Here is a 26637-nt window from a genome sequence, read left to right on the forward strand (position 1 = left end):
GCTACTAGCAGATCAAGCCCGCACCTGGGCATATGCTCTGACTGGAAATGAAATCAGGGGCCTCTTAGTTCATAGGTCAACGCTCAACAAAAACCACATCAGCTGGGCTTAGGTTATATTTTATATTTACTAAATGTAAGTATTCTTCATTTATATACATTGACTTCCTTATCACTCCACCCAAGAGGTGTCCATTTTTGTGTTGTTTCCTCACAGCTTGGGATTTCTTTTCTTTCCTTCCTTTGAAAACTGGCTGCTGACTATGATGCCACTACCATCCTGACTTCATGTCCTACTCTTTGGCAATGGTGAAGGGATAGCAAACACCTGTAGCAGTACCACCTGGCAAGCGTTCAAAATCTCGTCTCAAGCCAAAATCTCAAAATCTCAAGTCTCTTCCAAAAAGACCCAGCCTATTTTTTAACTAGAGCACTACCCCCCCCCCCTTTTTTAAAAACAAAATGCAAAGATAGTATTCTCTTGAGATGGTAAAGGATAGTGAGAACCTCTACTTAAAGACAAAGTACCGTGTTTCCCCGAAAATAAGACATACTCCGAAAATAAGACCTAGCGTAACTTTGGGAGAAAAAATTAATATAAGACACTGTCTTATTTTCGGGGAAACAGGGTAGCAACTTCAGTCCTTACATAACATACAACCAAAGTTATTTGTTTTTCCTTGTGTGGTCTAAATAAAAAATGGAAAGAAAGGGAGAAGAAATACCTTCCTATAAAAGCATCCAGTCTCACTGAAAAACTTCAAAACTTTTTGTTACCTTTATCATTATTCTGGATTCACTATTACCTCTAGCTTGCAGTTATAACAAAAAGCTAACATCTTTGCATTAGAAGTAGAGAAGACAAGCCTACTTAGAAGCAATGAGTGGTGGCGAATCCCAGGATCTACTGAAGAAAAGTAGTAAATTGGAAGCTAAACTGTTGCCCGTCCCAACCTAGACTCAGTTTTCTAAGGCTCTCCTGACTGTAGTCCTCACCTCTGTAGAGCCCTTGCTCATGAACATAAGAACTACCCATGAAATAGTGTGGAAATGGAAGGGGCAGGGAATCACCCTTTCCACTGCCTAATTGGTGAGTTTAAGATGGACAGGGACTCCATCTCTGTGCCCTCATGAAACCAAGTTTCTAGATTCTAGCTGAAAGTCACAAACACATATTTCCCAAAAAATGGATTTTGAAGCATGTTTACTTTTAAATGAACCTCAAAAAAACATAAATTGTAATTTTTGAGCTACCAACAATTAGGAAAAGTTACGAGTACTGGTCTTATGGCATGTTATCAATCACTGAGAATACTGGGGTGGGCAAAAGTAAGTTTACAGTTGTGACTGCATAAAACAGAGTTTATTTTTGTATTATTATTTGTTAATTATTTTATTATTTTTCCATACAACCGTAAACCTACTTTTGCCCATCCCTGTATTAATTCTTGAGAACTATCACTGTTATACACTAAAAATTACAACAAAAAACACTTCAAAACGGGGCAATTAGGCAAAATAACAAGGAATTCTCTATTAAGTAGTTTTTAAAACTAAAGAAGAATCAGATCTTTTGTACTTACAGCACAGAATTCTTCAAAGGATATTCTTCCATCTCCATCCTTATCTGCATTTATTATGGTTTTGTCTACAATTTGCTGTAACTGCGTATCTTTCAGATTGTTCCCCACCATCATCTTCAGCACCTGGAAGAGTTCCCCATTGGAAATATAGCCATCTTTATCCATGTCATAGATACGAAAAGCAACTAAAAAAAGAGTAAGGAAAAAAAATCAATGACAAGTGTAAGGCAATCATAAGGGAATATTTTCAATGAGAAAAAAAAACTGTTAAGTTGCCATACATCTAGAATTGTAAATGTGAGGATGGCTCCTTTCTACACACAGATGTTGCCCTTCAGTGCAGTTTAACATTAACTGGTTAAGAGGGTGAGCAATGGAATCAAGGGTGCTTAGGCCAATTAGTATAGTCAAGGGACGTGGTCGGCAAACTGCAGCTCGAGCCACATATGGCTCTTTGGCCCCTTGAGTGTGGCTCTTTCACAAAATGCCACGGCCTGGTATTTTGAAGAAGTGGCATTAGAAGAAGTTTAAGTTTAAAAAATTTGGCTCTCAAAAGAAATTTCCAATGTTGTACTGTTGATATTTGGCTCTGTTGACTAATGAGTTTGCCGACCACTTGTCTAGGGTAACTTATTTAACCTTACTAATAAGCACATTTAGTTTCTGTACATATAAAACTGAGGCTAACAGTTCCTACTTCCCAGGTTTTTCAGAGTATTGAATGAAATAACTCATGTAAATTGCTTAAAAGTGCCTGATACCTAGTTAAAGCTCAACAAAAGATAGCACTTGCTGTTACTGTAAGTCTCATTTTGTAAAAATGAATCAAGAGTTCATTTGCCAAATATGTAATACCTTAATCAATAAAGTAATTTAAAAAAAAATTCATTTGCAAAGGATGCCTGCATATGTCCCGGGCTTCAGAGAAATGTTATTGAAAAACCGTCTCCCTAGTTAAGAGTTGAATAATTTAAAAAGATATCAGAAGTTCACTATAATAGAGGCTATCAGAAGTTCACTATAGCCGAAACTGGTTTGGCTCAGTGGATAAGAGCGTTGGCCTGCGGACTGAAAGGCCCAGGTTTGATTCCGGTCAAGGGCATGTACCTTTGTTGCAGGTACAACCCCAGTAGGGGGGGTGCAAGAGGCAGCTGATCAATTATTCTCTCTCATTGATGTTTCTGACTCTCTATCCCTCTCTCTTCCTCTCTGTAAAAAAATCAATAAAATATATTTAAAAAAAAAAAGTTCACTATAATTAAGTTCACAAAATAGTGGACTTCTGGCTAAATATTTCTAAAAACAGTATATGTAAACTAAATTAACCTACTCTCACATGCTTTCATTTAAAAAAAATCTCTTATTCCAGATAGGTCATTTATATGGTTATTTTCAATAGAAGGAAATTATATTTCCCTTGTATCCAATTAAAAAGCAACAATGACATACTTAAAAATTACTAGTTGTAAATGTCCTAAAGGATTTTCTCCAGAATGTAAAATTTCTATTATGTCTACTAAGGATGGAGAATAAAAGATACCTTTTAGAGTATTTTAAAAGGAGTTTATAATGCAGTATGGGGTGGTACTGGTATAAGAGAGAGAATACCTTCGCGAAGAAAAATACTTACACCTCAACTTCTGCTCCTTATCGCCTTTGACACTGAACTGAGAGACTCCCTCAATGAATTCTGAATAAGAAAACATTTACAAATCTGAAGTTTCAACTTTTTATATGGAATAATACATACTCAATACATATATACAAAAAACTTACATACCCACAAAAGGATATATTGTTGCTACAAAATATTACTTAGCAATGTTTAAAATGAAAAATGCCAAACTTGAAATTTCAACAAGTAATTCCTAATTTTTTTAAAAATTTGAACCTAAAGTTTCTCTGAGTATCACAGAGTATAACATTCAAAAACATATTTACAAACTATTTACTCTTTCTTCTTTTAACATGACTATTAAAAGGTGCTTTTAAAAAGGATTATACACAGTGAAATGAAATGTTTATTTAAAGTATAGAATCAAGTATAAAATTATGCATCATTTTAATAACAGCAAAAGCACTGCCAAGTATCTTTGTGAATTCTAGATTAACTAAATTAATCATTTTATGATAATTATCCATATTCTTATTACTAGTTTATTTTTTACTGCTGACTTGGTGTTAAGTCCCTTCTGTAAAAAAAAAAGTTTAAAAAATGCAGCTTTTAATGTGGTAAATTTCCCTCACCTGAGACTAATTTTCTCAAAACAAAGAAAATAATAAATCTCATTATTTAAATTACCTTATAAAAACAACTTGATCCTTTAAGAATGATTTTTAGTTCATTACGGTTCATATACCAAAGATTTTGAGATTTCAACATACTGTTTTATTATAAAAGTATCAGTAATATAAATACATTTAAGAAAAGTTTTTAAACATTTTTGTACATAGAACTTGAAGAATATAACTTGTGGTGTTAAAAACCATTTTCTTACCTTTAAAGTCTACTTCTCCATTCCCATCTGTGTCAAATATATCTATTACTCGCTGTACTAAAGGATTCTGTTGTAACTCCGGCAGAGACATGAACTCTTCCACACTCAAAGAACCAGAATTGTCCAAATCAAGCTTCTTAAATCTCTTTCCTAGCCTTTTAATTTCATCAGCATCAACTAAAAGTAAACAAAAATAATAGCATGACTCACAAAATGATGTTATGATTTTAGGGCTGGCGGGAGATCCAGCAGTTAACCAATACTTTAATTTCCAATTTAATTAAAAGAACTACATATACTGTTTACTAGCTCCTTCTAACAGAGAAAGAACATCATAAATATTCTTATTTGGTTACCCTTCTGCTTCTCTGCACCTGCCATAATAGACAGCCAACTACATGCTGAGTACACCAATATATTACTAAATAGGATTGACAATGCTAAGCTGAATATGGCAGTCAGGTGGTTCCTACATATAAGATACACTCTATTTCTTTTTTTCCCCTCTTTTATTTATTTATTTTTTTAATTTTATTTTATTTTTCCCCCCTCCCTCCCTCCCACACATCCCCTCCCTCCCCAGAGCTTTATGTCCATTGGTTGTACTTATATGCATGTATACAAGTCCTTCAGTTGATCTATTATCTCCCAGATACACTTTATTTCTAACTAGAGGCCCGGTGCATAAAGTTCATGCCCTCTGGGGAAGGGGTGTGTGTGTCCCTCAGCCTGGATTGTGAGAGGGCACAGGCCAGGCTGAGGGCCCCAAGGCAGGTCTGGTTCGCCTCAATCAGTCCCAATTGGCTAGACCCCAGCAGGAAGCTAACCTACTGGTCAGAGCATCTTTTCCCTGGTGCTCAGGGAACGTCATAGTGACTGGTCAACCAGTTGACTGTACACACTTCGATGGTCAGTGCACATCATAATGAACAGTTGAGCGGCCTTATCGTATCACTAGCATATTAAGCTTTGGTTGGTTGAATGGCAGACCGGACGGCCTAAGCCTATTAGACTTTTATTATATAGGATTATTCATGGTTCAAACTTCAAAGCCTCCCTTCCATCCCACCCTATAGATGTCCAATCCCCTTCCTGGAGGCAATGTTGCCAGTTTCCTGACAACACTGAGTAGAGCACAGAATTTTTCAGAGATTTCCTTTGTAAATACACAGCTTTGCTTTATTTTTTTTACAAAAAATAGTACTATCACAATTCAGTATCAGGTCTTTTATCATATCCATTCTTGAAAAAGGTATCTTCACTGTCTTCTAAATAACATTATTTTCATTCCTTTAAAAAACAAAACTAATTCATATAATTTTGATCTTTGCTTAATAGAAACAATACAATTATATAAAACTTTAAATACAATCACCACTTAAAAATGCTGCCCATGAGTATTATGGTCATGTATTATGTATTAGGGGAAAGGTGGGTGATTATAAACCATAGAATCTCATCTCTCACAGGTCTGGAGGCTGAAAGTCCAAGATTAAGGTCCTAACATGATCAGGTAATGCCCCTCTTTTCAGTCATAATATGTATTATGTATACATGTATTATGATCCACAATATTAGAGACTGAGATTCCAAACTGTTTTTGAAAGTTCAAATATATATAGCATCTTCAGAGGTAATATATGTATTTTTAAAATCTAAAAATATGTTAAAGTGGAGTAAGAACAATAATTATATGTACTACTAAGGTATACATTGTATAACAAGATGCTACTCCAATATAAATAAGTTCATATGCAGTTGGTAAAGAAGAGGAATGATGTCAGTAGAGCATAGAATCACTGGTTCATAGGTGTTTTTTGTTTTTTGTTTTTTGACATATTATAAAGGGATCAGGAACAAGTTCTCTAAAATTAAAGAGAAAGTCTAAGTAAAATGTGAAAACTCTAAGAAAAAAGGTGAAAACAACAAATATCTCTCTCAAGAGAAAGTAACAGCATCTTTAGTGGCTTCAAGAACTCCAAGGCTTTTCAACATCGTTATCTGGTAGAAACAAGGGCGCAAATGAACAAGCTGCAAAGACAGTTTCTCTTATTTACTACCTCTCCTCCCAAAATTAACAACCTGGGTTCATTACTTAATTTTTACAAAATTAGTTTCTGCTGAAGCAGATCCCAAAAACCTGTGTCTCAAAATAGAAAGCACAAGCTGAAGTTTAAGGCTACTAAGTGAACAACTGTAGTACAAATGCCACAGGTAATGTATGTTAGTATTTTATTTTTTACTGGGAAGGAAAGAAGGGGGGGGGGGAAGAAAGGTAGGAATGCAGTGCCATATATTTATGAAAACTATCTGTGAGATTTCATTTACTGAGATTGGGACATGAATAACAATTTACATTATAAAACTGAAAATGAAGTCCTTGAAGGATTGTTTTAACTAGAGGCCGGTGCATGAAATTTATGCACAGGTAGGGTTCCTTAGGCCTGAGTGGTGATCAAGGCTGATCAGAGCCTTTCACTGCTGGCTAGGGCCCCCCTGCCCTGGCTACTGGCTGCCAGCTGGGGCCTTCCTTCGTTCCATGCCGCCCCCTGATGATCAGTGCATGTCATAGCGAGCAGTTGGTTTCCTGGTCTAACTCCCCTAGAGACAATTTGTATATTTGGCTTTTATATATATAGATTATCTGGAGAACACCAGTAACCCAGAAGACAGTATTCCATAGTCCTGATAAGGAATATTATTAATATCAAGAAAAATTAATCATAAACCATCAAATAAATATATATAGGCTCAATCCATCCTTTTTACACTGTCAATAGCACTCTTCTAAAGGTTATATTCAGCCCAATTGCTAGTGCTTAAAAATTTCTAGTGGCTTCCTAATACAAACAGGGTAAAAAGTTTTAAGTCTTTGACAATATTTAGCTTCAATTTAAATTTTCATCTCTCTCTTCTCCATTACCTTTACTTTAGCTACAATGCTCTTGGCACAATTCTTTGACAGGATAAACTCTATGCCTCCATTTCCTTATAAATCCTTTGATGGGATGTCCTTCCTTGAATTCTGCATTTATGAAACCATTATCAATTTTTCTAATTAAAAAGGAGGAAGGCAGTATTATTAACTGTATATCCTGTTGTGAGTATTATTAACACACACTCTGGCAAAAGTCCTTAAAAAGCAACATTTAAAATCTACCCACTTTCTTCTGGCTTAACTATCTGATGAAATATTGTAAACTAGTTGATACCTGTTCTGGATGAGTAGTTTGAACCTTCAAAGGCAAAGCAACATGACAGTGATGACCTTTTAACCTGACAATAACTGTGTGGTTTTTTTTGTTTTGTTTTCAACCATTTGACTATTTTATTTTTTAATAAATGTTTTTATTGATTTCAGAGAGGAAGCGAGAGGGAGAAGAGAAACATCAATGATGATAATCACTGATTGGCTACCTTCTGCACGCCCCCTACTGGGGATCGCAACCCTAGAATGTGCCCTGACTGGGAACTGAACCATGACATCCTGATAAGAGCAATACTGAACCATTTAGCCACATGTGGGACAACAACTGACCTTTTTTGTTGTTTTTTTTCTTTTTTCAACTGAAGTTTATTTTTTTCAATCCTCACCAGTGGGTATGTGTTTATTGATTTTGAGAGGGAGGGAGGAAGAGAGAGAAACACCAATCGGTTGCCTTACATACTCTCCCCACTGGGGATTTAATTTACAGCCTAGTATGTACCTGACCTGAAATTCAATCTGCAACCTTGGTATATCGGGACTATGCTCCTACCAACTGAGCCGCAGTCCAGGCTGCAGCTAAAGTTGTTGGTAGCACAGTGTGTTTGTATCACTCACTGGAGCCCCAGTTGGATGAGGGAAAACACCTGCGGGAAGGTTTCCAATAGAGCAAATGACCCGGATCATGACCTGGGCTATGAGAGCTCTTTGTGTGTGTGTGTGTGTGTGTGTGTGTGTGTGTCCTCACACGAGGGTATTTTCCCATTAATTTTTTTTTTAATTGATTTTTTTAGAGAGGAAGGGAGAGGGATAGAGAGCCAGAAACATCGATGAGAGAGAAACATCGACCAGCTGCCTCCTGCACACCTCCCACTGGGGATGCGCCCGCAACCGAGGCACATGCCCTTGACCGGAATCGAACCCGGGACCCTTAAGTCCACAGGCTGACGCTCTATCCACTGAGCCCCACCGGTTTCGGCATTTTTCCCATTAATTTTTAGAAAGAGATGGAGAGAGAGAGGGAAAGACAGAGAAATATTGATGTGAGAGAAATATATCTATTGGTTGCTTCCTGTAGTAGCCTCAACCAGGGCTTGGGCTGGGGATAAACTTGCAACCAAAGTACGTGTCCTTGACCAGAATCAAACCCAGAACCCTTTGGTCCACAGGCTCTATTCACTGAATCAAACCAGCAAGGGCTACGGGAGCTCTTTAAACCGTTCTATAAAAATAAAGACACTGGGACAATGGAGACCCAAGACCCTGGTCTCTACCTGGAAACCTGACTGGAGATGCCAAGTTGCCAAGGAGACACTCAAGTTCCTGATCCTGGAGAAGGCCCCGAGGTGTCAACCATGTCCCCATGACTGCCCTGACCGGAGGAGAGATCAGTACAGGCAGGGCCTCAGGCAGGTGCAGGAAGGAAATTGGTGCTAGAAGCTGCACAGGAGAAGCATTCATTTTATTGGCCATTTGTGCTTAGAAAAGTGGGGCTGGTGGAAGGTGTGCGAATGGTCCATGGCCACAGCAGTGCCACAGGAGCTGGTAGTCCATTGTACCAAGTCAGGAAAGGCAGGGGCAACAGGTCCCCCAGCAGAAAGGTTGGCTGAGGAGGGACATATCCTGTCCTTCTAGAAATATCCCAGGACTAAGGCTGGCCCTAGTCCCTAACTGCACCCCCTCAAACCTGTTGCGTGTCTATGTTGGCCATGGCCCTGCTTGGGGATCTATAGCTCTGCCTCTGGGGCCTCGCTGCCCCTGCTTCAGATGAGGAGGAGCCAAGGATGGAGCAGGACACACACACACAACAGGCCAGACTGTTCTCCAGGCTAGTCCTGACTGGCATTTTCAGGGTGTGCAGCAAAGAGGCAGGTGGGCCCCAAGGCAGTTTCTGGAGTGTGTGGCTATGGCCCGGCACAGTCCAGGGCTTCTGAGACCTACTGCCAGGGCCCCAGGTCCACTACAAGTGCTAGATGCCAAAGGCAGTGATGAAGATGTTGACCACAACAATGATGAAGACAAGGCCAGTGGCCATGTTGTTGAAGAATATCAACTGGGCATGCTTGGCTGGGTTGTTGAGGTTGGTCTTGACCAGGAAGATGAGCAGCACGACCAAAGTGATCTCCAGCACGAGAGAGATGGAGATGAGGACCACGAAGGTGACATAGAAGCGCAAGTCGGGGCCCTCCGTGATGACGGTATTCAGCTGCGAGGCGTTGGCCATCAGCAGAGCGACGTCCAGCATGCCCTCTGCTACGCTCTTCTTATTAGCATAATTGTTCATGTTGAGGGGCCTACGGGGCATGGCGTCTGGAGGGGCGTCGAGCGAATCCAGCTGCAGGTTACCGTTGAGCTCATACTCATTGGGGTCGGAGTCCATGACGCACGCGGCCGCAGTTGACTCACTCCGACCACCGTAGCTGCCACGTTCGGAGCCTGAGGCCGCCTGATCAGCTGCCGCGGTGTCCGCCCCTCCCCCACCTCGCCCGCCCCAATAACTGGCCTTTTAAAAAGAATCTGAGGTATAACCTGAAGGGAACAAGCTCTATCTAATCACCTATTCATACCATTTTCACATACTTCACGCAGCCAAAATTCACCTTGAGCTTCTTTAAGAAGACAGTACCTATTTATTCTCCAACCACCCATTTATTCCCTCCTTTCAGTCCATCCCTTCCTGCCTGGATTACAATGACGAGTAAGACACCCTACATTACTCAGTACTTCTTATCTAGTTGGGACTAGCTGGGCAATGAAGGAATCTATACCTAAACAATTAAAATATTCTTAAGTGGCTAGTTTAGAAGGCAATGCCATAAATATTTTTAAAAGCCAAGATCTAAGGAAGCTAGCTTTCAAAAACAATGATAAAAATACCTCTTTTAGGGATGGAAGGAACAGAGTGACTTATTTGGGTGTTACTGTTGCCACAGAAGCAGTCAATCAGCATTCCCACTTGCCAGCACTGCGGACTAGAAGTATTAAAGAACTAAACATATTCTAAAGTATGAAGCAGGTCTCAAGTCTTGAAATAGCATTTACAAATCTCCTAAAAATTAGGCACAAATCTCTAAAACAGATCAAATCCATCTTGGCAGCATCATTAAATGTTTCAGATCTTCACTTAGTACAAGTTAAATATTAAAGAACAAATTCCAACTTCTGACATCAAATTTCATCAAAGATTTTTTCCCCTACTGCTTGGTATCATACTCCCTTTAAAACAGATGGACAAGGGGAATAAAAACAAACCTCACTCTCTTGACTCATCTTGTGACTCATTTTCTTAAGTTCTGTCAAGTTGAAAGACATATTATTCATCTACTTTTTATAAGGATACCTTTGGGAGAGCTATCTTTTTAAATAGTTGAAAATACCTCTGGATTCAATTTAAATCTTTATTCAAAATAAAGATTTTCTTCTATCATATATATTAAGGATGGGGCAAAAGTAGGTTTATAATCGCTTGTATGGAAAATAATACAATAATTTATAGACAATACAAGAGTAAATTCTGGACAGTGTGCTCAATGGTTAAGGATGGACCCATGTAGTACCAAGATGTCCCCGGTTCGATTCCCAGTCAAGCACATGTTTTCTAACATCCACTGCTGCTGCTAAGAAATCCAATGCCAGTGGATGACTATCCTTCTTAGGCAGCTTATTTCCCCCTGTTGGGTTGTCTTTTTACTCTTGGAGTTTTCTTTTATCTTACTGTGTTTTTTATGAATCCTCACCAGAGGATATTTTTCCACTGATTTTTTAGAGTGTGGAAGGTAGAGAGGGAGGAAGAAAGAAGAGAGGAGAGGGAGACACATTGATTACTTGCCTCCCATATGCACCCCAATTGGGGCCAGGGATCAAACCTATGTCCTTGATCAGGGATCAAACCTTTGACCTTTTGGAGCATGGGCCAATGTTCTAACCACTGAACACAACAGCCAGGGCTTACTCTTGTAATTTTAAAATTATAAAATGGGCTGAGACTAAATGTAGGTCTTTTTCATCTAACTTTCTTGACTATCAGAATGCTCTTTCAATCAGATTTGACTTTTTAGGAAAGAGAAATTTTCACCCACTATTTCACTGATTATTTGTGCTTTTAACTAATATATTTCCTTAAATTTATTTTAGACAAATGCTATTACTCTCTGTATTTGTCCCAAGTCCTTCTTTTCTTACATATTTTTTCATATTCTTTGATCTAACATTTTGAGGGAGAGCCAAGAATTTATACCTTTGCTAAATGATTAGTTAAGCTTTTGTCAGCTAAAAACAAACAACAACAACAAAAACTGACTTCTACATCACAAATATAAAATTATTCAAATTTGTGGTAGACTATCAAAATACTATGTCATGGACTTCACTGCTGAATCTACAAATTGGTAAGTGCTGCCATAATATCAAAATTTGACAGTATGGACCAAAAAAACCTAAAATATTTAGAATATAGTAGACAATCCAGGTTTTTAACAAAAGGCACTGTAAGAACAAATTAAGGTAACAACTCAAAGCTTAGATATTCAAGTTCATGCACTAAACTTGAGAAAACTATTCATTCATCTCCTTTCCAGCTCTAAAGCTTTACTGAAAGAAAGCAGAATAGTAGTAATTCTCAGTGAACTCAATGAAATTAGAATTTAGGATCATCAAATTACTAAGTAAATGATAAATCAAGGTTGGTAAATAGATTGTTTAAGGATGAACTATGTGACTGACTGTTGATAAAACCAGTATAATTGTGAATAGTTTTGATAAAATGAAGTACGGGGCTTGTTTTGTAGACTAAATGTAGATGTGAAGGACTGATAATAGCCTTTTATCTAAAATGTTTTAGAAGATTTTATGAAGATTTTTAATTAAAAGTGACAAATGTACATATCAATTTCAAAGTTAATGACAAAAATTTTTTAAATAATATATGGCATTTTAGCTTAAAAATGTTTACCAACATTTTATTGATATTACTTGTTAGAACACACATTTAAAAATTGGAGTTAATCTAGTCCCATTTAAGAAGGGAAACAAAGTAATGCAGATATGAAGGAGGAAGTCAAATTAAGTTTAGATTAAGTTTTTCCCTGAAAAAAGTTTTATTTTCACAACAAAGAAAAACCCATTTAATCTGACTGAGAGCAGAAATTAACAGCACAAAGTCAATTATCTCTATATTTTCAAGTCACATGTAAATATTCAAATCAGAATATTTGCTTGAATATGAGGTTGTTTACTTAAAATTAGAGCAGTTATCCTAATGGCTAAAGATGTCCTCAAGGTTTCTATAGATACTTCATTATCCAAAAGAAAACATTGTTTAAGAATCTGCCAAGCTCTTCTGGGATCACCTTCTAATCAAAGAAAATTGAGAAAACTTTTAGATAAAAGACTATTGTCAGTCCTTCACATCTACATTCAGTCTACAAAACAAGCCCCATACTTCATTTTATCAAAACCATTCACAATTATACTGGTTTTATCAACAGTAATAGCTGAATCTAATTTTCAATTTATACTTTCAACTGTGTCCAATCTAATTCTCTGTTTAAACTATCTAAAGTAGTATCTTACAGAGTCACTTTTCCAAGTCATCATGCCAAGTTACAAGTAAGGTCTCAACTCTGAGCAAGTTACCCCAACAGAGTATACCTTTCCACTGTAGTCCAAACAGGTTAGCTAACAGACAGAAACAAAGTCTCAATGGCCTAGAATAATTTAACTCAATGAAAAGTGAACACTGAACTGAGAGGTGGGGGATTCAGAGAATACCTATGTCTTAGACAAGTCCAATTTGCCTAAAATAATTCATGTGTAAACAAAATAGCATAATCTTATGACATTTATTATAAGAGAGGCTGTATAAGATTGGGATTAAAAATATGACTCTGGAGCATGTCTGCCTGAGATCAAATCATAGCTTAGTTCCTTTACCTGCAGCTATGTGACTGAGATCTCTCTGCCTCTGTTTTCTCATCTATACAATGGATAAATAATACCTCTCCCATGAGACTATCATGAAGATTAAAAACATTGATGTGAAATGCTTAGAATTTGTTTTATTATTCATGAAACAATAAGTGTGATGATTGGTAACTAAAGTTTTCATAAAGGTACAGCCTTTAAAATTATCCAACTAGTTGTCTATCCAATACAGCTAGTTTATCTGTGAGCTCTTACTAGCTTATTCAGTCAAGAGATACTTACTTGGCCTCTGCTTTATGCCTGGTATTGCACTTATGCTTCCACTGTCAATGCCTCAATATCTTTATTGGTGATTATTAGCTCAACTAGGCTCATTATTATTAAAGCTTGCTGTTACATGCCACATTTAACTATAATTAATTATTTCTCCTTGATACTATTCTTAGTTACTTACCACTCTATTTTTACATTCATTAAAAAGACTTAAAAAATAATTTCAAGCACAAAGGCTAACAAACTAGTATAATGAATCCCATGTATCACCTAGCTTTGACCATTACTACAAGAAGTTTTATTTCACTTATACACCCAGTGGGACTGGACAGTTTAACATCCCTCGAGGGATCCCAAATTGGGGAGAGTGCAGGCTGGGCTGAGGGACATCCCACCACCCCGTGCACGAATTTCGTGCACTGGGCCTCTAGTAATAATATATGTGTTTCTCTTTTTTCCAGTAGCTAGACCATAAAAACTTTGTGGGTGTTTATCTGTGTTATGGGCCAAAGACAGTACCTTCCCTTTTAAAAAGTAGCACAATTAAGAGCAAAAAGAACAAAACAGATAACTACTTGAAGAACAGGAAGGATCAATGAAGGCTGGGACAGTTATATAAGGCCTCACTGAGAATATAGAATTGAACTAAATCTTAAAGGAATGAGAAGGCATAACAGGGTTTAACCCAAACAGGGAAGTATAAATATTGAAGTGCTACAAAGACTGGTTTTAACATTATGATATATAGATAATATTAAGTTCTTCCAATAATGAAGAGCTTTGAAAATAATAAAAAATTTACAATGTATGAATGGCAGGAAAAAGTGTTAGTTTTAATGTGGATAAGTTCATTTTGGAGAAATTAATCCAAATCATGTATAAAATACACAAAAGTACACTAAGTACACTGTACTCTGACGAACCAAGTAGGGAACATTGGGGGGAGGTATTATATACTAACAGAATAAGTCATACAGATTTATTGCTGGTTGAATATTCATGGTGGTTTGCAGGCCAGTCACGTCCCCTGGCGACCCAAGCGGAGGCCCTGGTATCTGGAATTTATTTACCTTCTACAATTGAAACTTTGTAGCCTGGAGTGGAGCCAAGCCTCCTGCTCACTCCTTGGCAGCAGCCATTTCTGTTTGGATTTGTTTACCTTCTATAAATGAAACTTTATAGCCTTGAGTGGAGGACTAGGCCGGCTAGGGAAGGTGGAAAGTTTGGCTTCCTCTGTTGCTTGGGAAACCCAAACCTCCCTCCTGCTCTCTGTTGCTGTAGCTATCTTGGTTGGGTTTATTTGCATACTCGCTCTGATTGGCTTGTGGGTATAGTGGGGTGATGGTTAATTTGCATATTACTCTCTTATTATGTAAAATTATATATTTTTAAACTAAGATAATGACATTAAAAAAACAAACTATCACATGCTCCAAGTAGCAAGGAACAATTGTGAGAGCAAATCCTTTTGATTCTAAAGAAACTATAATACTGACATATTAACTTTGCCAGAAACAAGAATTCTAGATCTAGACAACACCCAAAGCATTAGGTTAGACAGTGATAGAAGTGACAGTTCTCAAATTCAGAAGACCATTATCGTCTATAATAGGGTTCCAACAAACTTGTTCTGTAAGAGGCCGATAGGCAGTAGTATACAGAGTTATAATTGCTAGAGAGTGGGAATTTTAGAGCATGCTCTTCCTAGTCGACTTGGCCTTGACTCCCAACTGCACCTCAAAAAGTAAGACTAATCCCATTCCAGAGAGGCCGTCGACTATGCCCCAGATAGAGTTGTTAGTGCTGACAACAGGGCAGGCCTTGAGATAAGGTCCCATGGCTCCTACCCAACACCCAACACATAGGCCTTCTTTCATTGATCACTGTCAGCTTTCTTGGGAACAGAATGATCCTGTAAATAACATGGTCATCAATAACATGATCCTGACATTACTTAAGAAAAACTGTTTTGACTTAAATTGCTTGCTCTGCAAAAACAAGGTGTAGTAAATGTGCTTAAAAGTGGTCTTGCACAAAGGATCCGGGCTGCTCTCTGGACTTCCTGTGTGGAGAAAGAGCGGTCACCAACCGGCTAATAAAGGCTCCCTAAATTTTAATTTGGTCTGGACTCCCGTGGTCATTTACTCGCCTTTGCTCCACAATAATCAGGTTTTGTTTAGCTCAATTCTTAAAATATGCTAGATGCAACATTATATCTTTATATTAAAATAAAAATATAGTCGAAACCAGTTTGGCTCAGTGGATAGAGTGTCAGCCTGCGGACTGAAGGGTCCCAGGTTCGATTCTGGTCAAGGGCATGTACCTTGATTGCGGGCACATCCCCAGTGGGGGTTATGCAAGAGGCAGCTGATCGATGATTCTCTCTCACTGATGTTTCTAACTCTCTATTCCTCTCTCTTCCTCTCTGTAAAAAAAAAAAAAAAAAAAAAAAATCAATAAAATATATTTTAAAAAAATAATAAAATAAAAATATACATCTGAGCCGAAACTGGTTTGGCTCAGTGGTAGAGCGTCGGCCTGCAGACTGAAAGGTCCCGGGTTCAATTCCGGTCAAGGGCATGTACCTTGGTTGCGGGCGCATCCCCGGTGGGGGGTGTGCAGGAGGCAGCTGGTCGATGTTTCTCTGTCATCGACATTTCTAGCTCTCTCTCTCCCTGCCTCTCTGTAAAAAAAAAAAAATCAATAAAATATATATTTAAAAATATATATATACATCTGAATGTGATCATAATTATGTAAAAAATCCATAAAGGAAAGCCTGAGAAGAAATAGTACAATAAAATTTATGTAGAATTCTGGGTAATTAGTCATATATAGAGTATCACTCATTTTTAAAAAATGATATGTTACAAAATGGAAGATAAAAATGGATGAATAAAAGCAAGTAATTTCTTTGCTACGAGGAAAAAAACAGCGTACTTACTACCTGTGATAAACTCTGAAGAGAGGAAATATAAATTTCCAAAGAGGTGACATTTATGCTAAGAGTTAAAAGACAATGAAGGCAAGTAAGGAAAGTATAGAGAGGCCTAGGAAGGCACATGGGCATTTCTTTAATTATTGTTAGCTGAATCCATTGATAACATGTTTTGCTAAAAGGCAAAGTGTTCACAGCTTAACCTTCAGCTCGGGTGCCAGTGGGTGGGTTTTGTTATTTAAATCCAGTCAAGCACTGAAAGGGCAGGGCGGGGCGAGGATGAGCTCCCAACTCCGCCCCGCAAGGCGGAGTTATCCCTAGCTCTCACCCAACCAATCAGGGTTAGCCGAGGCAGTGACATCACCACCGACAGGAGTAAAACCCCTGGACTGGGCGAAATTCTCTCTCTTCCGCCATGCTGCCGGCGTGAGTGGGAGGAGCCCATGCTAGCATGGAGAAGGCTCTTTTGTTTATTGCATGGGACTCGGCTCCCTGGTGGTCCTTGGGGATCACGAAGTCTAGGCTTAACAGCACCAGGAATGAATTCGACTCCGGCCCACCCAAGAATGGGCGTAATCTTCTGTCTTGACTTTTAGTAAAACTTCCTATTTCTCTCAATTTACCAAATAAACATGCTGTATGGGCTCGGGGGCACTGTTCCTTCCCAGTCCATGTCAGAGGACAGTGGTCCCACCTGGCACCAGTTTTTTTCCTTCTTTCTCTGTGTCTGTCTCTTTCTTTCATTTTCTTAATTCCCAGCTGCCCCTCCTCAGGAACCAGGTCACTCTCACCGTGCTGGACTCGGGAAAGAGAGAAATATTTACAGTAAAGAACTTGATACAACTCTTTGAGGAAGACAAGGTTGAAGCTGCAACAGAACTCCATTTCACTGTCTTCTGCTCCTGACTCGCCACTGTTTGCTCTCACGGAGGAATAAATCCATCAGGAAACAATGCCATAGCCATGGCTTTTAAAGATATAGGAAAGACTTCCATGGAACCAGGGGTAGCAATTCACTGAATTAGAATTACTCTAACTAGCTACACTGTAGTTGTTGGAGAAGGTGTGTGCTGGCTTGATCACAGGAGCAAAGGAAAAGTGAAAAGACCAGTTTGGATGTCCACCAAGATTCTTAACAACCACTACAAGAAAAACTCCCTGTGAGAAATGTTCTAAGACTTGAAATCCATTTCAGATAAGGATCCACAAGCAACTCACTGACTTTGTTTAGTCCTTCTGAGATTATTATGGCTTGTTAAATATATTACTTCCAATAGTATTGATCCAGGAGTCAAGGCTTAAGACACCATTGCAGATACCTAAATCAATCTTTTTAATAAATTATCAGTTGTTAAAACAAAAACTTGACACAAAAGCATTCTACCCAGAGCTCAGAAGCAAGCAAAGGTGTTGATGAGAATGAAAGAAATGAACACGTGTTTGGGGAAAAGAAAGCAAACTAATGAAATATAATAAGCAATAAGGAAAGTGGTTTTAACGGGGGGAAAAAAGGAAGAGGTACCTCATTGCAAGGTAAAAGGTCTCCAAACAAGGCAGGAGCAGTCCCATCAAACAGGGATGAAAAGGGCAAGGAAGGATTAGAATGATTCTGTGACCTCCTCATGATATCTAAATTTACCAAATGTCTCCACTCTAATTCTCAGGATCTCCCTCTTCCCTATCAATGCCCTTCCACACAAAAAACTTTTTGGTCCTGTGACTAATCCTTGAATCAACATCTAACAGTGTCATGTTCTGCTTTTACATTCCCCAATACAAATCAGAAATAACAAGCCCACCCATACCTCTTAAATTCCTCATTCTCTTACAAACCCTCGCCCCCTCAACTTTGCAGGGGCCTGAACCCTCATCCCTTCTGAGAGAAGTCTCCTGCCTCCATGGCCCATACCCAGCTCAAATTGGGACCCAGGTAACAGACAGAGACTTGGCCGACAGCAGCTGCCCAAGACTTGTTTGAGTTGCCTTGTACCCAGGGTGTGGGGAAGTGGGTTTTTGATATCTAAATCCAGCCTACCACCAGGAATGCTCAAGGCCTACTCAAGAAGGCAAATAATCCTTTCCATTAATATTTACAGGGTAAATGTGATTGTTGTTAGAGTAATAAATTTGACAGTAAAACAGTAGACAAGTTTTCAGACTAATTTAAATTGGTTAATTGAAATAAGCAAATATTCTAGAAAAATTAATTGTACTGGACAAAAGCTGTTTCTATAGTGTTAACTAAAATTTTTATTGGTAGTTCATCTCATGGTAAAATTGCATAAAATGTAATGAACCTAAAGCAGTCATATTTTAGTGTAAAAAATTAAAATTTAAAAGCTATCAAGACTACATTATAAAATTTTCAAAAGCCTCTAATATTTAAATTAAGGGGGGGGGGGGGAATAGTAGTAAGAATACCATGTAAGGAATAATATCCTGTAAGTAAATTACATCTAGAAAATTTGTATTTTAGAAAATTGATTGTAATGCTATCAGCAAGACACCCATGAAAAACACACATGGTGTCAAAACAAGCCAGAAGAAAATCATTTGGGCAAAAATTGAAAAAGGATCCCAAGTCAAATTTATAGAAAATATTCCTTTATTAACTTTTGGTCAAGAATATGTTTGTATATTTTCAGAAAACATCTCTGAGACCATGTGGATTCCGGCAACAGAGAGGAATTGACAGGCCTACTCCAACCATGAAGACAGAAGAGAAGCCGTCCAGAGATGGAAGACGCTGATGTCGCCTTGCCATACTAGCAGACAGCAGCTGTGTGTCACTGCAGGTTGCCCAGGACCAAACCAGAGAGGGTTGCACCTGCATTACCACCATTTGCCCACCATCCAAAACTGAAATTATCACTGCTAACATGTATACATAAAGAACTGTTTGACACTGAAATCAGTCTCAGAAGAACTGTTGGCCCAGAAAGAAATTCACTACAGACTGATTCATTTGCCTTTCAGCATAACCATTATTGCTTGTCTCATTTTCCGTTCTTACAAGTATATTTCCAGTAGTACATGATCTCACTCATCTAGGGAAAATGATGAACAACATATACTAATGAACAAGAACAGACCCAGAGACAAGGAAGCATGGATCAGACTTGTCAGACCTTAGGGGAAGTGTAGGGAGGGGTGGGGATAAAGGGGAGAGATCAACCAAAGGACTTGTGTGCATACATATGATTCTAACCAGTGGTCAAGGACAACAGGGTGTGGGGGCATGCATGGGAAGGGATTGGGGATGGGGATGGGGGGAAGAGGACAAATATGTGATACCTTAATCAATAAAGAAATTTAAAAACAAATAAACAGGCAAAAAAAAAAAAAATTTCCTTATTCTCCCCAAAAAGATTTTTTGCAATAGCTACTTGGACTACCAAAGTTTTGCCTTCAATAAGTACTTTGTTTTATGTAAATACAAGATAAATAGTTTAATTGTCCAGTTAAGTCATTTGATATTTGAGGTTTGATTTGTAACTATAGCATAATTCAGATCCCAATAATAAAAAAGTTTGTAAAAAAATTCTCTATTCTGATTAAGACTATAAGTCAAATTCACTGCCCATTTTAAATAATCATGGGCTAACATTGCTATACAAACATATAGAAGTATAATATATACATATAAAGAAATAAAATAAGAATAAAACAAATTAACAAGAATATTTTACTTACAGTGTGAGCACATTTCCAAAGGATAACTTGCCTCATTTCCCTGAAGGAAAAAAAAAAAAAAAAGTTATTAGTTACACAACATTAGTACAAATTTATTTTTTAAAGTTTATATTTGCATTGAAATATAATTTTCTATATTAGCAGGGAAATGGATCCAATTATCAGCCAATTCCAATTTTTCTTTTTATGGGACTTCTTATCTCATGGTTAGGGTCTAAGTTAATACAATTTATCTGAATCCCTAACTTATGAAGAAATATAAAACCACTAGTAAGTATTTGTTTTTATATTAGGATTCTATGTGAAATTTATTTAGAAAGAAAAATGCTCTAGGAAAACTACAGACCTGAGCCAATGCTTACATTGAAAGAAATCTTGATAACTGAATCATTTGATTATTAATGGAACCAGTATTAGTTCTAAATCTGGAATGGTCAAAATTCCAAATATAATATATTCACATGAAGCAAAAACCATTAAGATCACCCTGCTCAGTTGGTTGGAGAGTCATCCCGCACACCAAAAGGTTGCTGGTTCAATTTTGAGTCAGGACACATACCCAGGTTACAGGTTCGATCCCAGACCAGGGTGCTTATGGGAAGCAATCTATCAATATTCCTCTCTCTATACATGTCCTTGTCTCTTCCACTATCTCTAAAATCATTACAAAAATATATCCTTTGGTGAGAAAAAAAAACAAACAAAAACTAAAGGCATTTAGATCTTTTTTAAAAAGTCCACAGAATTTAAAGTAATGTAAATTGAGTTTTTAAAGTTCAGGGATAAAATTGTGTACTATGCATTCTATACGCCATCAAACTAATACCGACATTAAGTATACGAAAGGATTGACATTTAAATACAGGGGTGGACAGAAGTAGGTTTACAGTTGTGAGTACATGAAACAAAGTTTATTATTTTATTATTTTTGTAACTAGAGGTCTGGTACACCGAAATTCATGCACAGGGGGTTGAGGGAAGAGGCGTCCCTTCAACCCAGCCTGCATCTTCTTCAATCCAGGATCCCTCTCACAATCCTGGACCAGTGGCTCCTAATCCCTCAACTGCCTGGTCATCCCTAACTGCACCCCCTGCCGACCTGGTCACTCCTAACTTCCCCCTGCTGCCAGTCAGGTTGCCCCAAACTGCCCCCCTGCTGACCTTGACACCCCTAACAGGCCCCCTGCCAATCTGGTTGTCCCACGCAGCCTGCTGTTCAGTCATTTGGTTGTCCCTCACTAACCCCCTTGCCGGCCTGGTTGTACCCAGCCATCTTGTGAGAGTGGGAGGGTTAATTCAAATATCACCTCTTTTTAAAAAATTTATTTATTTATTTATTTTGTACAGAGAGGAAGGGAGAGAGATAGAGAGTTAGAAACATCGATGAGAGAGAGTCATTGATCAGCTGCCTCTTGCACACCCCCTACTGGGGATATGCCCGAAACCAAGGTACATACCCTTGACCAGAACCGAACCCGGGACCCTTCAGTCCCCAAGCCGACGCTCTATCCATTGAGCCAAACCGGTTTTGGCCGAATATCACCTCTTTATTATATAGGATTATTGTGTTTATTATTATTAACCTACTTGTGCCCACCCCTGTACATACTTATTTACCCTAAGTTATTGAATACTTCCTGAAAAAAACAATTTAAGCTGTCTGGCTAGCTTATACACTTTGAAAAGTATCTCTTATTCTACGTAATTTAAGGTCTAAAAGAGTTTATCAACAAATCAGTATCTTCAATTTGTATTATTTTGCCAATAACTGAAAATTATAGCAGGTAAATGCAATTTTCCAGAACCTGTTAATTTAATTTTAGGTCACTTTAAATATAAAATATATACTAAAGATGGAAGAAATTCTTACTATACTCTTTCATGCTTAAAATTTTTAAATATACTTTTAAAAAAAATCTTATTACACCCAACCTAAAATTATGCTTCTTTCAAGGCTCCAAGAAAAATATAATAATACTTTGGATTACCACTGGTAGTTTTAAGAAAATAATTAATGCTATAATTGTTTTATATGTGATGACAAAAGACATAGAAATTTCTGGGAAGACTTCAAAACTAGGTCCTTATTTCTCTAGCCCCCTGACCTTTACAGTGTTATCAATCCTTTATAAATTATATCACCCATCTTATATCACTCCCTACTAGCCAGCATCCACTAAGAGCCAAGGAATAGCCTGACTAGGACTCCTCAGAATTTCACCATCACTGAATGCTTCATGTCTCTCTCCTAAGCTTCAAATCCATGTAGCCAAAAGGTTATTTCAACCTCAACCTGACTAATTTCATACCAAGCAAAAATATATTTCCAATGTTAAGGTAAAATGCTTTATCCAGGTAAATGTAAAAGACATTTTCCTCACTTTTAAAGGTTTTTAAAACATAACTATTTAACACACAGTGTTAACAATGCATTATATGGTATATAATGTATAATAGTAAATTCTTTGACAACAGCAGACAATAAATGTGAGGTATATTGTCAGTATCTTACACTATGAGAAAAACATTACATTACTTAAAAGTGGAGCATGAGCCGAAATCAGTTTGGCTCAATAGATAGAGCGTCGGCTTGGGGACTGAAAGGTCCCGGGTTCAATTATAGTCAAGGGCATGTACCTTGGTTGCGGGCATATCCCCAGTAGGGGGTGTGCAAGAGGCAGTTGATCGATGACTCTCTCTCATGGATGTTTCTGCCTATCTCTCTCCCTTCCTCTCTGTACAAAATCAATAAAATAAATAAATAAATAAATAAATTTAAAAATAAATAAATAAATAAATAAGGAACGAGTTAAAAAATAATAAAATAAAATAAAATAAAATAAAATAAAATAAAATAAAATAAAATAAAATAAAATAAAATAAAAGTGGAGCATGGGCTGGATTTTAAATCAATCACCGATGGCCAGTGTTCAATCAATCACACCTATGTAATAAAGCCTCTATGAAAACCCATAAGGGCAGTGTTCTGCGAGCTTCCTGTTAGTAAACAAGTGGAGATGCAGGGGGAGTGGAACACCTAGAGAGAACATAGAAGCTCCTCACCCCTTCCCTTGTACCTTGCTCTATGGGTCTCTTCCACTTAGTTGTTCCTGAGTTAGCTCCTTTAAAATAAAAGTGAGTTAGTAAGTAAAATGTTTCTCTTGAGTTGTGTGAGTTGCTCTAACAAATTAATTAAACCAAAGAAGAGGTCCTTGAAACCTCCAACCCATAGCCAGTTGAACATCTAGAACTCCAGGTAACAACTTGGACTTGTAATTGGCAAAAAGGACTGAGCCCTTAACTTGTGGAATATGGTGCGATTTCCAGGTAATGTCAGAATTGAGGTTAAACTGTAGGGAACCCAATTAGTGTCTCAGAATTGTGTGGATGTGTGAGGAAAAACCACACACACACACACACACACACACACACACACACACACACACACACTAACTGAGTCCCAAGACCCTTTTATTTATATATATATATACATATACATACACACACACACATATATATATATGCTAATAAAGCTTCAAATAAACGAAAGCAAACAGAGAACTGAAAGGAAAATAGACAATCATATTAGATTTTTACATTTCTCTCACAGTAACTGACAGAAAAAGTAGACATTATCCACACAAAAAAAAGATTAGTAAAATTCAGAAGCTCTGAGCACACTATTTTTTTAATATCAATATATTTTATTATTTTTAAAAAATATAATTTATTGATTTTTCACAGTTAGGAAAAGAGAGAGAGAGTTAGAAACATCGACCAGCTGCCTCCTGCACACCCCCAACTGGGGATGTGCCCGCAACCAATGTACATGCCCCTGACCGGAACCGAACCTGGGACCTTTCAGTCCGTAGACCAACGCTCTACCACTGAGCCAAACTGGTTTCGGCTCTAAGCACAGTATTAATCAACAGGTCCTAAAACAACAGAATATTATTTTCCAGTTCACATGGAACACTGGCAAAGACAAACATTCTGAGCCTCAAAAAAACTCTCAATAAACTAAAAAGATTTGAAATATACAAAATATATTTTCTCATTACAATGGAATTAAAGTAGAAAGGTATTTGGAATTATGAAACTATTTGGAAATAAAACAAAATTCTAATAAGCTATAAGTCACAAAGGAAATGATGAGAAATCAGAAAATATTTTGAATACAAGATGCAGGTTAAGCAGTGCTTTGAAGAAAATACTATTTTACAAAGAAAATCTAACATACAATGATCTGTTCCCACATTAAAAAACTAAAATAATAGTAAAATTTAATTATATAAACCCAAAGCAAGGGGAGAGAGGGGAAAAATAAATTAATGAAGTAGAAACTAAACAGAAAGATAATAAAGCCAAAAACTTTGTTTTTCTAAATATATACACTATAGTCTAAATATATGAAAATCAATTTTATAATTTAGATAAAACAGATGAATTTCTTGAAAGATTCTACAACTGAGTCAAAGAAAAAGAGGAAAAACTGTGCACCTCTATAGCTGTTAAACTGAATTTGAGTTAAAAACCTTCCCTCAAAAAAACTACACCCATATGGCTTCACTGGTCAATTCTAGCATATATTTGAATTTCCAAAACATACCAACCCTACGTTAATTCCTTCAGAAGGTAAAAGAGAAGAAACTAATTCTTAACTCATTTTATGAACATCATTACCTGGATACAAAAATCAAATGACACTTCACAAAAAACAAACACAGAAAACCCAATAAACTATATCCCAATATTTCTTCATGACCATGAATATAAAAATCCTTAAAAAATACTTGCGCAAATTAAATTCAGAAAAAAATTATTAAAGAAAACATCAACTACTCAGAATTATTCAGCGATGCAATATTTGTTTTAATATTCAAAATTAATGTAATTCACTACAAAATTTAAAAACACACACACACCACTATATAGTCTTTTTAACAGATACAATAAGAGCATTAACAAATACCAATAATCACTCATGGTAAAGTAAGAACTCAGCAAACTAAGGATCTTCCTCAATCTATAAAGGCTATCTACAAAAAGCCTATAGCGAACACCACACTTAATATGGTAAACACTAAATGCCTTCCATCTAAGAGCAGAAATAAAAGATAATTGCACCAGTACAATATGACAAGATGCAAGAAATTCTGGCACAGGAAAAGGAAATTAAGAAAACACTGCCATTTGGAAAATCATCAAAAATGCAAAATATTTAGAGATAAAGTTAATAAAATATATGTAATGATTATACAATAAAGGCTATTGAACATAGCTGACAGACATTAAAGATTACCTTAAGAAACATAGAACTATATCATGCTCACAGATCAGAAGACTAGCTGTTAAGATGACAGCTCTCCACATACTGATCTATTGATAAAAAAAAATCCCAATCAAAATCCCAGTAAAATATTTTGAAGACATCAACAAATCAATTTTAAAATTGTATATGGAAATGCAAAAGACTAAGAAGCCAAAAATGTTTTAAATCAACAATGTTGAGAAACTTACACTATCTACTTAAAGAATTATCCACAGTCACATATCCATACACCCACAGTCAATCTTTGCAACAAATGATGCTAAAACAAATGGATATTAATAAAAAAGACAAAAACACCTGGATATTTAACAATAGTTATATACAGCAAATAATCATGTGAAAAGATGTTCAACATCATTAGACATCAGAGAAATCCAAATTAAAACTACCATGATATGTGCAATTAGTATGTATATAGCTAAAAAATGCCAACATGTGAAGTGTTGCTGAAAATGTACAACAAATAAACGGTTTTGTGCTGGTCAGAATTCTAAGATGGCCTTCTGAAATTCCTCATACCTGGTACATACCTCCCAGTTATTCAAACAATAATCTAGGTACTGTTGCAAAGGAATTTTGTATATGTAATTAAGGTTATAATCAGGTGACCTTATGGTAAGATTATTCAGCTGAGTCTGTTGTAATCATAAGAGTCATAAAAACAGAGCAAACTCGGAGATGTAAAATATGAGAATTCAACACAAGGGAGATGGAGTAGGCTATGTGCCATTGAATGTGGGCAATCTCTAGGAGCTGCTGAGAGTGATCCCCCACTGATAGTGAACAAGGAAACAGACCTATTCCAAAAAAAGCAAGAAACTGAATTCCGCCAATAATCTAAAAGAAACAGAACTATATCCAGAACCTCTGGATGAGAACTCGGTCTGACATCTGGATTTCAGCCTTGTGATACTCTGAAGAGAACCTGTGCTGAATTCGGACCTACAAAACTATGAAATAATAGGTATTGTTTTAAGCAAACTAACACTCAGACATCCAGTACTTGTGGCTAAAAAGAAAAATGTTGACATACCATGTGTTGGTAAAAATGTGAAGTACAATGTGTTTTTATACATTGCTGGTGGGAACTCAAAATGGTACAGCCATTTTGAAAAAAAGTTTGGTAGATTCTTAACTTTAACAACACTTAGCAATGAAAACATGTCCACACAAAGATATATACACATATTTTCA

General features: G+C 37.1%; 2 protein-coding genes across 4 annotated transcripts in view; both read right to left on the reverse strand.

The window, feature by feature from the left end:
- The window catches only part of PPP3R1 (protein phosphatase 3 regulatory subunit B, alpha), a 31812-nt gene extending 6372 nt beyond the window's left edge, over positions 1-25440 (reverse strand). For 2 of the 3 annotated variants that reach the window (XM_036435558.1, XM_036435560.2), the window contains exons 1-5: positions 25414-25440; positions 20112-20151; positions 4081-4257; positions 3213-3272; positions 1583-1767 (exon numbers count right to left, since the gene is read on the reverse strand). In XM_036435558.1, the coding sequence (XP_036291451.1) occupies positions 1583-1767; positions 3213-3272; positions 4081-4257; positions 20112-20151; positions 25414-25425 (474 nt within the window). In that variant the 5' untranslated portion in view covers positions 25426-25440. Of the gene's footprint in view, positions 1-270; positions 343-1582; positions 1768-3212; positions 3273-4080; positions 4258-20111; positions 20152-25413 lie in introns of those variants that run through there. The other variant, XM_045580837.1, reaches the window with a different exon arrangement.
- Positions 8299-10770, reverse strand: LOC118717457 (ninjurin-1-like). The gene has a single exon (XM_036435561.2). The coding sequence runs from the start codon at positions 9663-9665 to the stop codon at positions 9255-9257; it is 411 nt and encodes a 136-aa protein (XP_036291454.1). The 5' UTR covers positions 9666-10770; the 3' UTR covers positions 8299-9254.
- Positions 25441-26637: the final 1197 nt, after the last annotated feature.

This window comes from Pipistrellus kuhlii, unplaced genomic scaffold, assembly GCF_014108245.1.
Source record: "Pipistrellus kuhlii isolate mPipKuh1 unplaced genomic scaffold, mPipKuh1.p scaffold_m20_p_13, whole genome shotgun sequence".
Classification (NCBI taxonomy): domain Eukaryota; kingdom Metazoa; phylum Chordata; class Mammalia; order Chiroptera; family Vespertilionidae; genus Pipistrellus; species Pipistrellus kuhlii.

Coding starts and splice junctions, on each gene's coding strand:
- LOC118717457 (XM_036435561.2), bottom strand. CDS start 9,665: ATGGACTCCGACCCCAATGAGTATGAGCTCAACGGTAACCTGCAGCTG.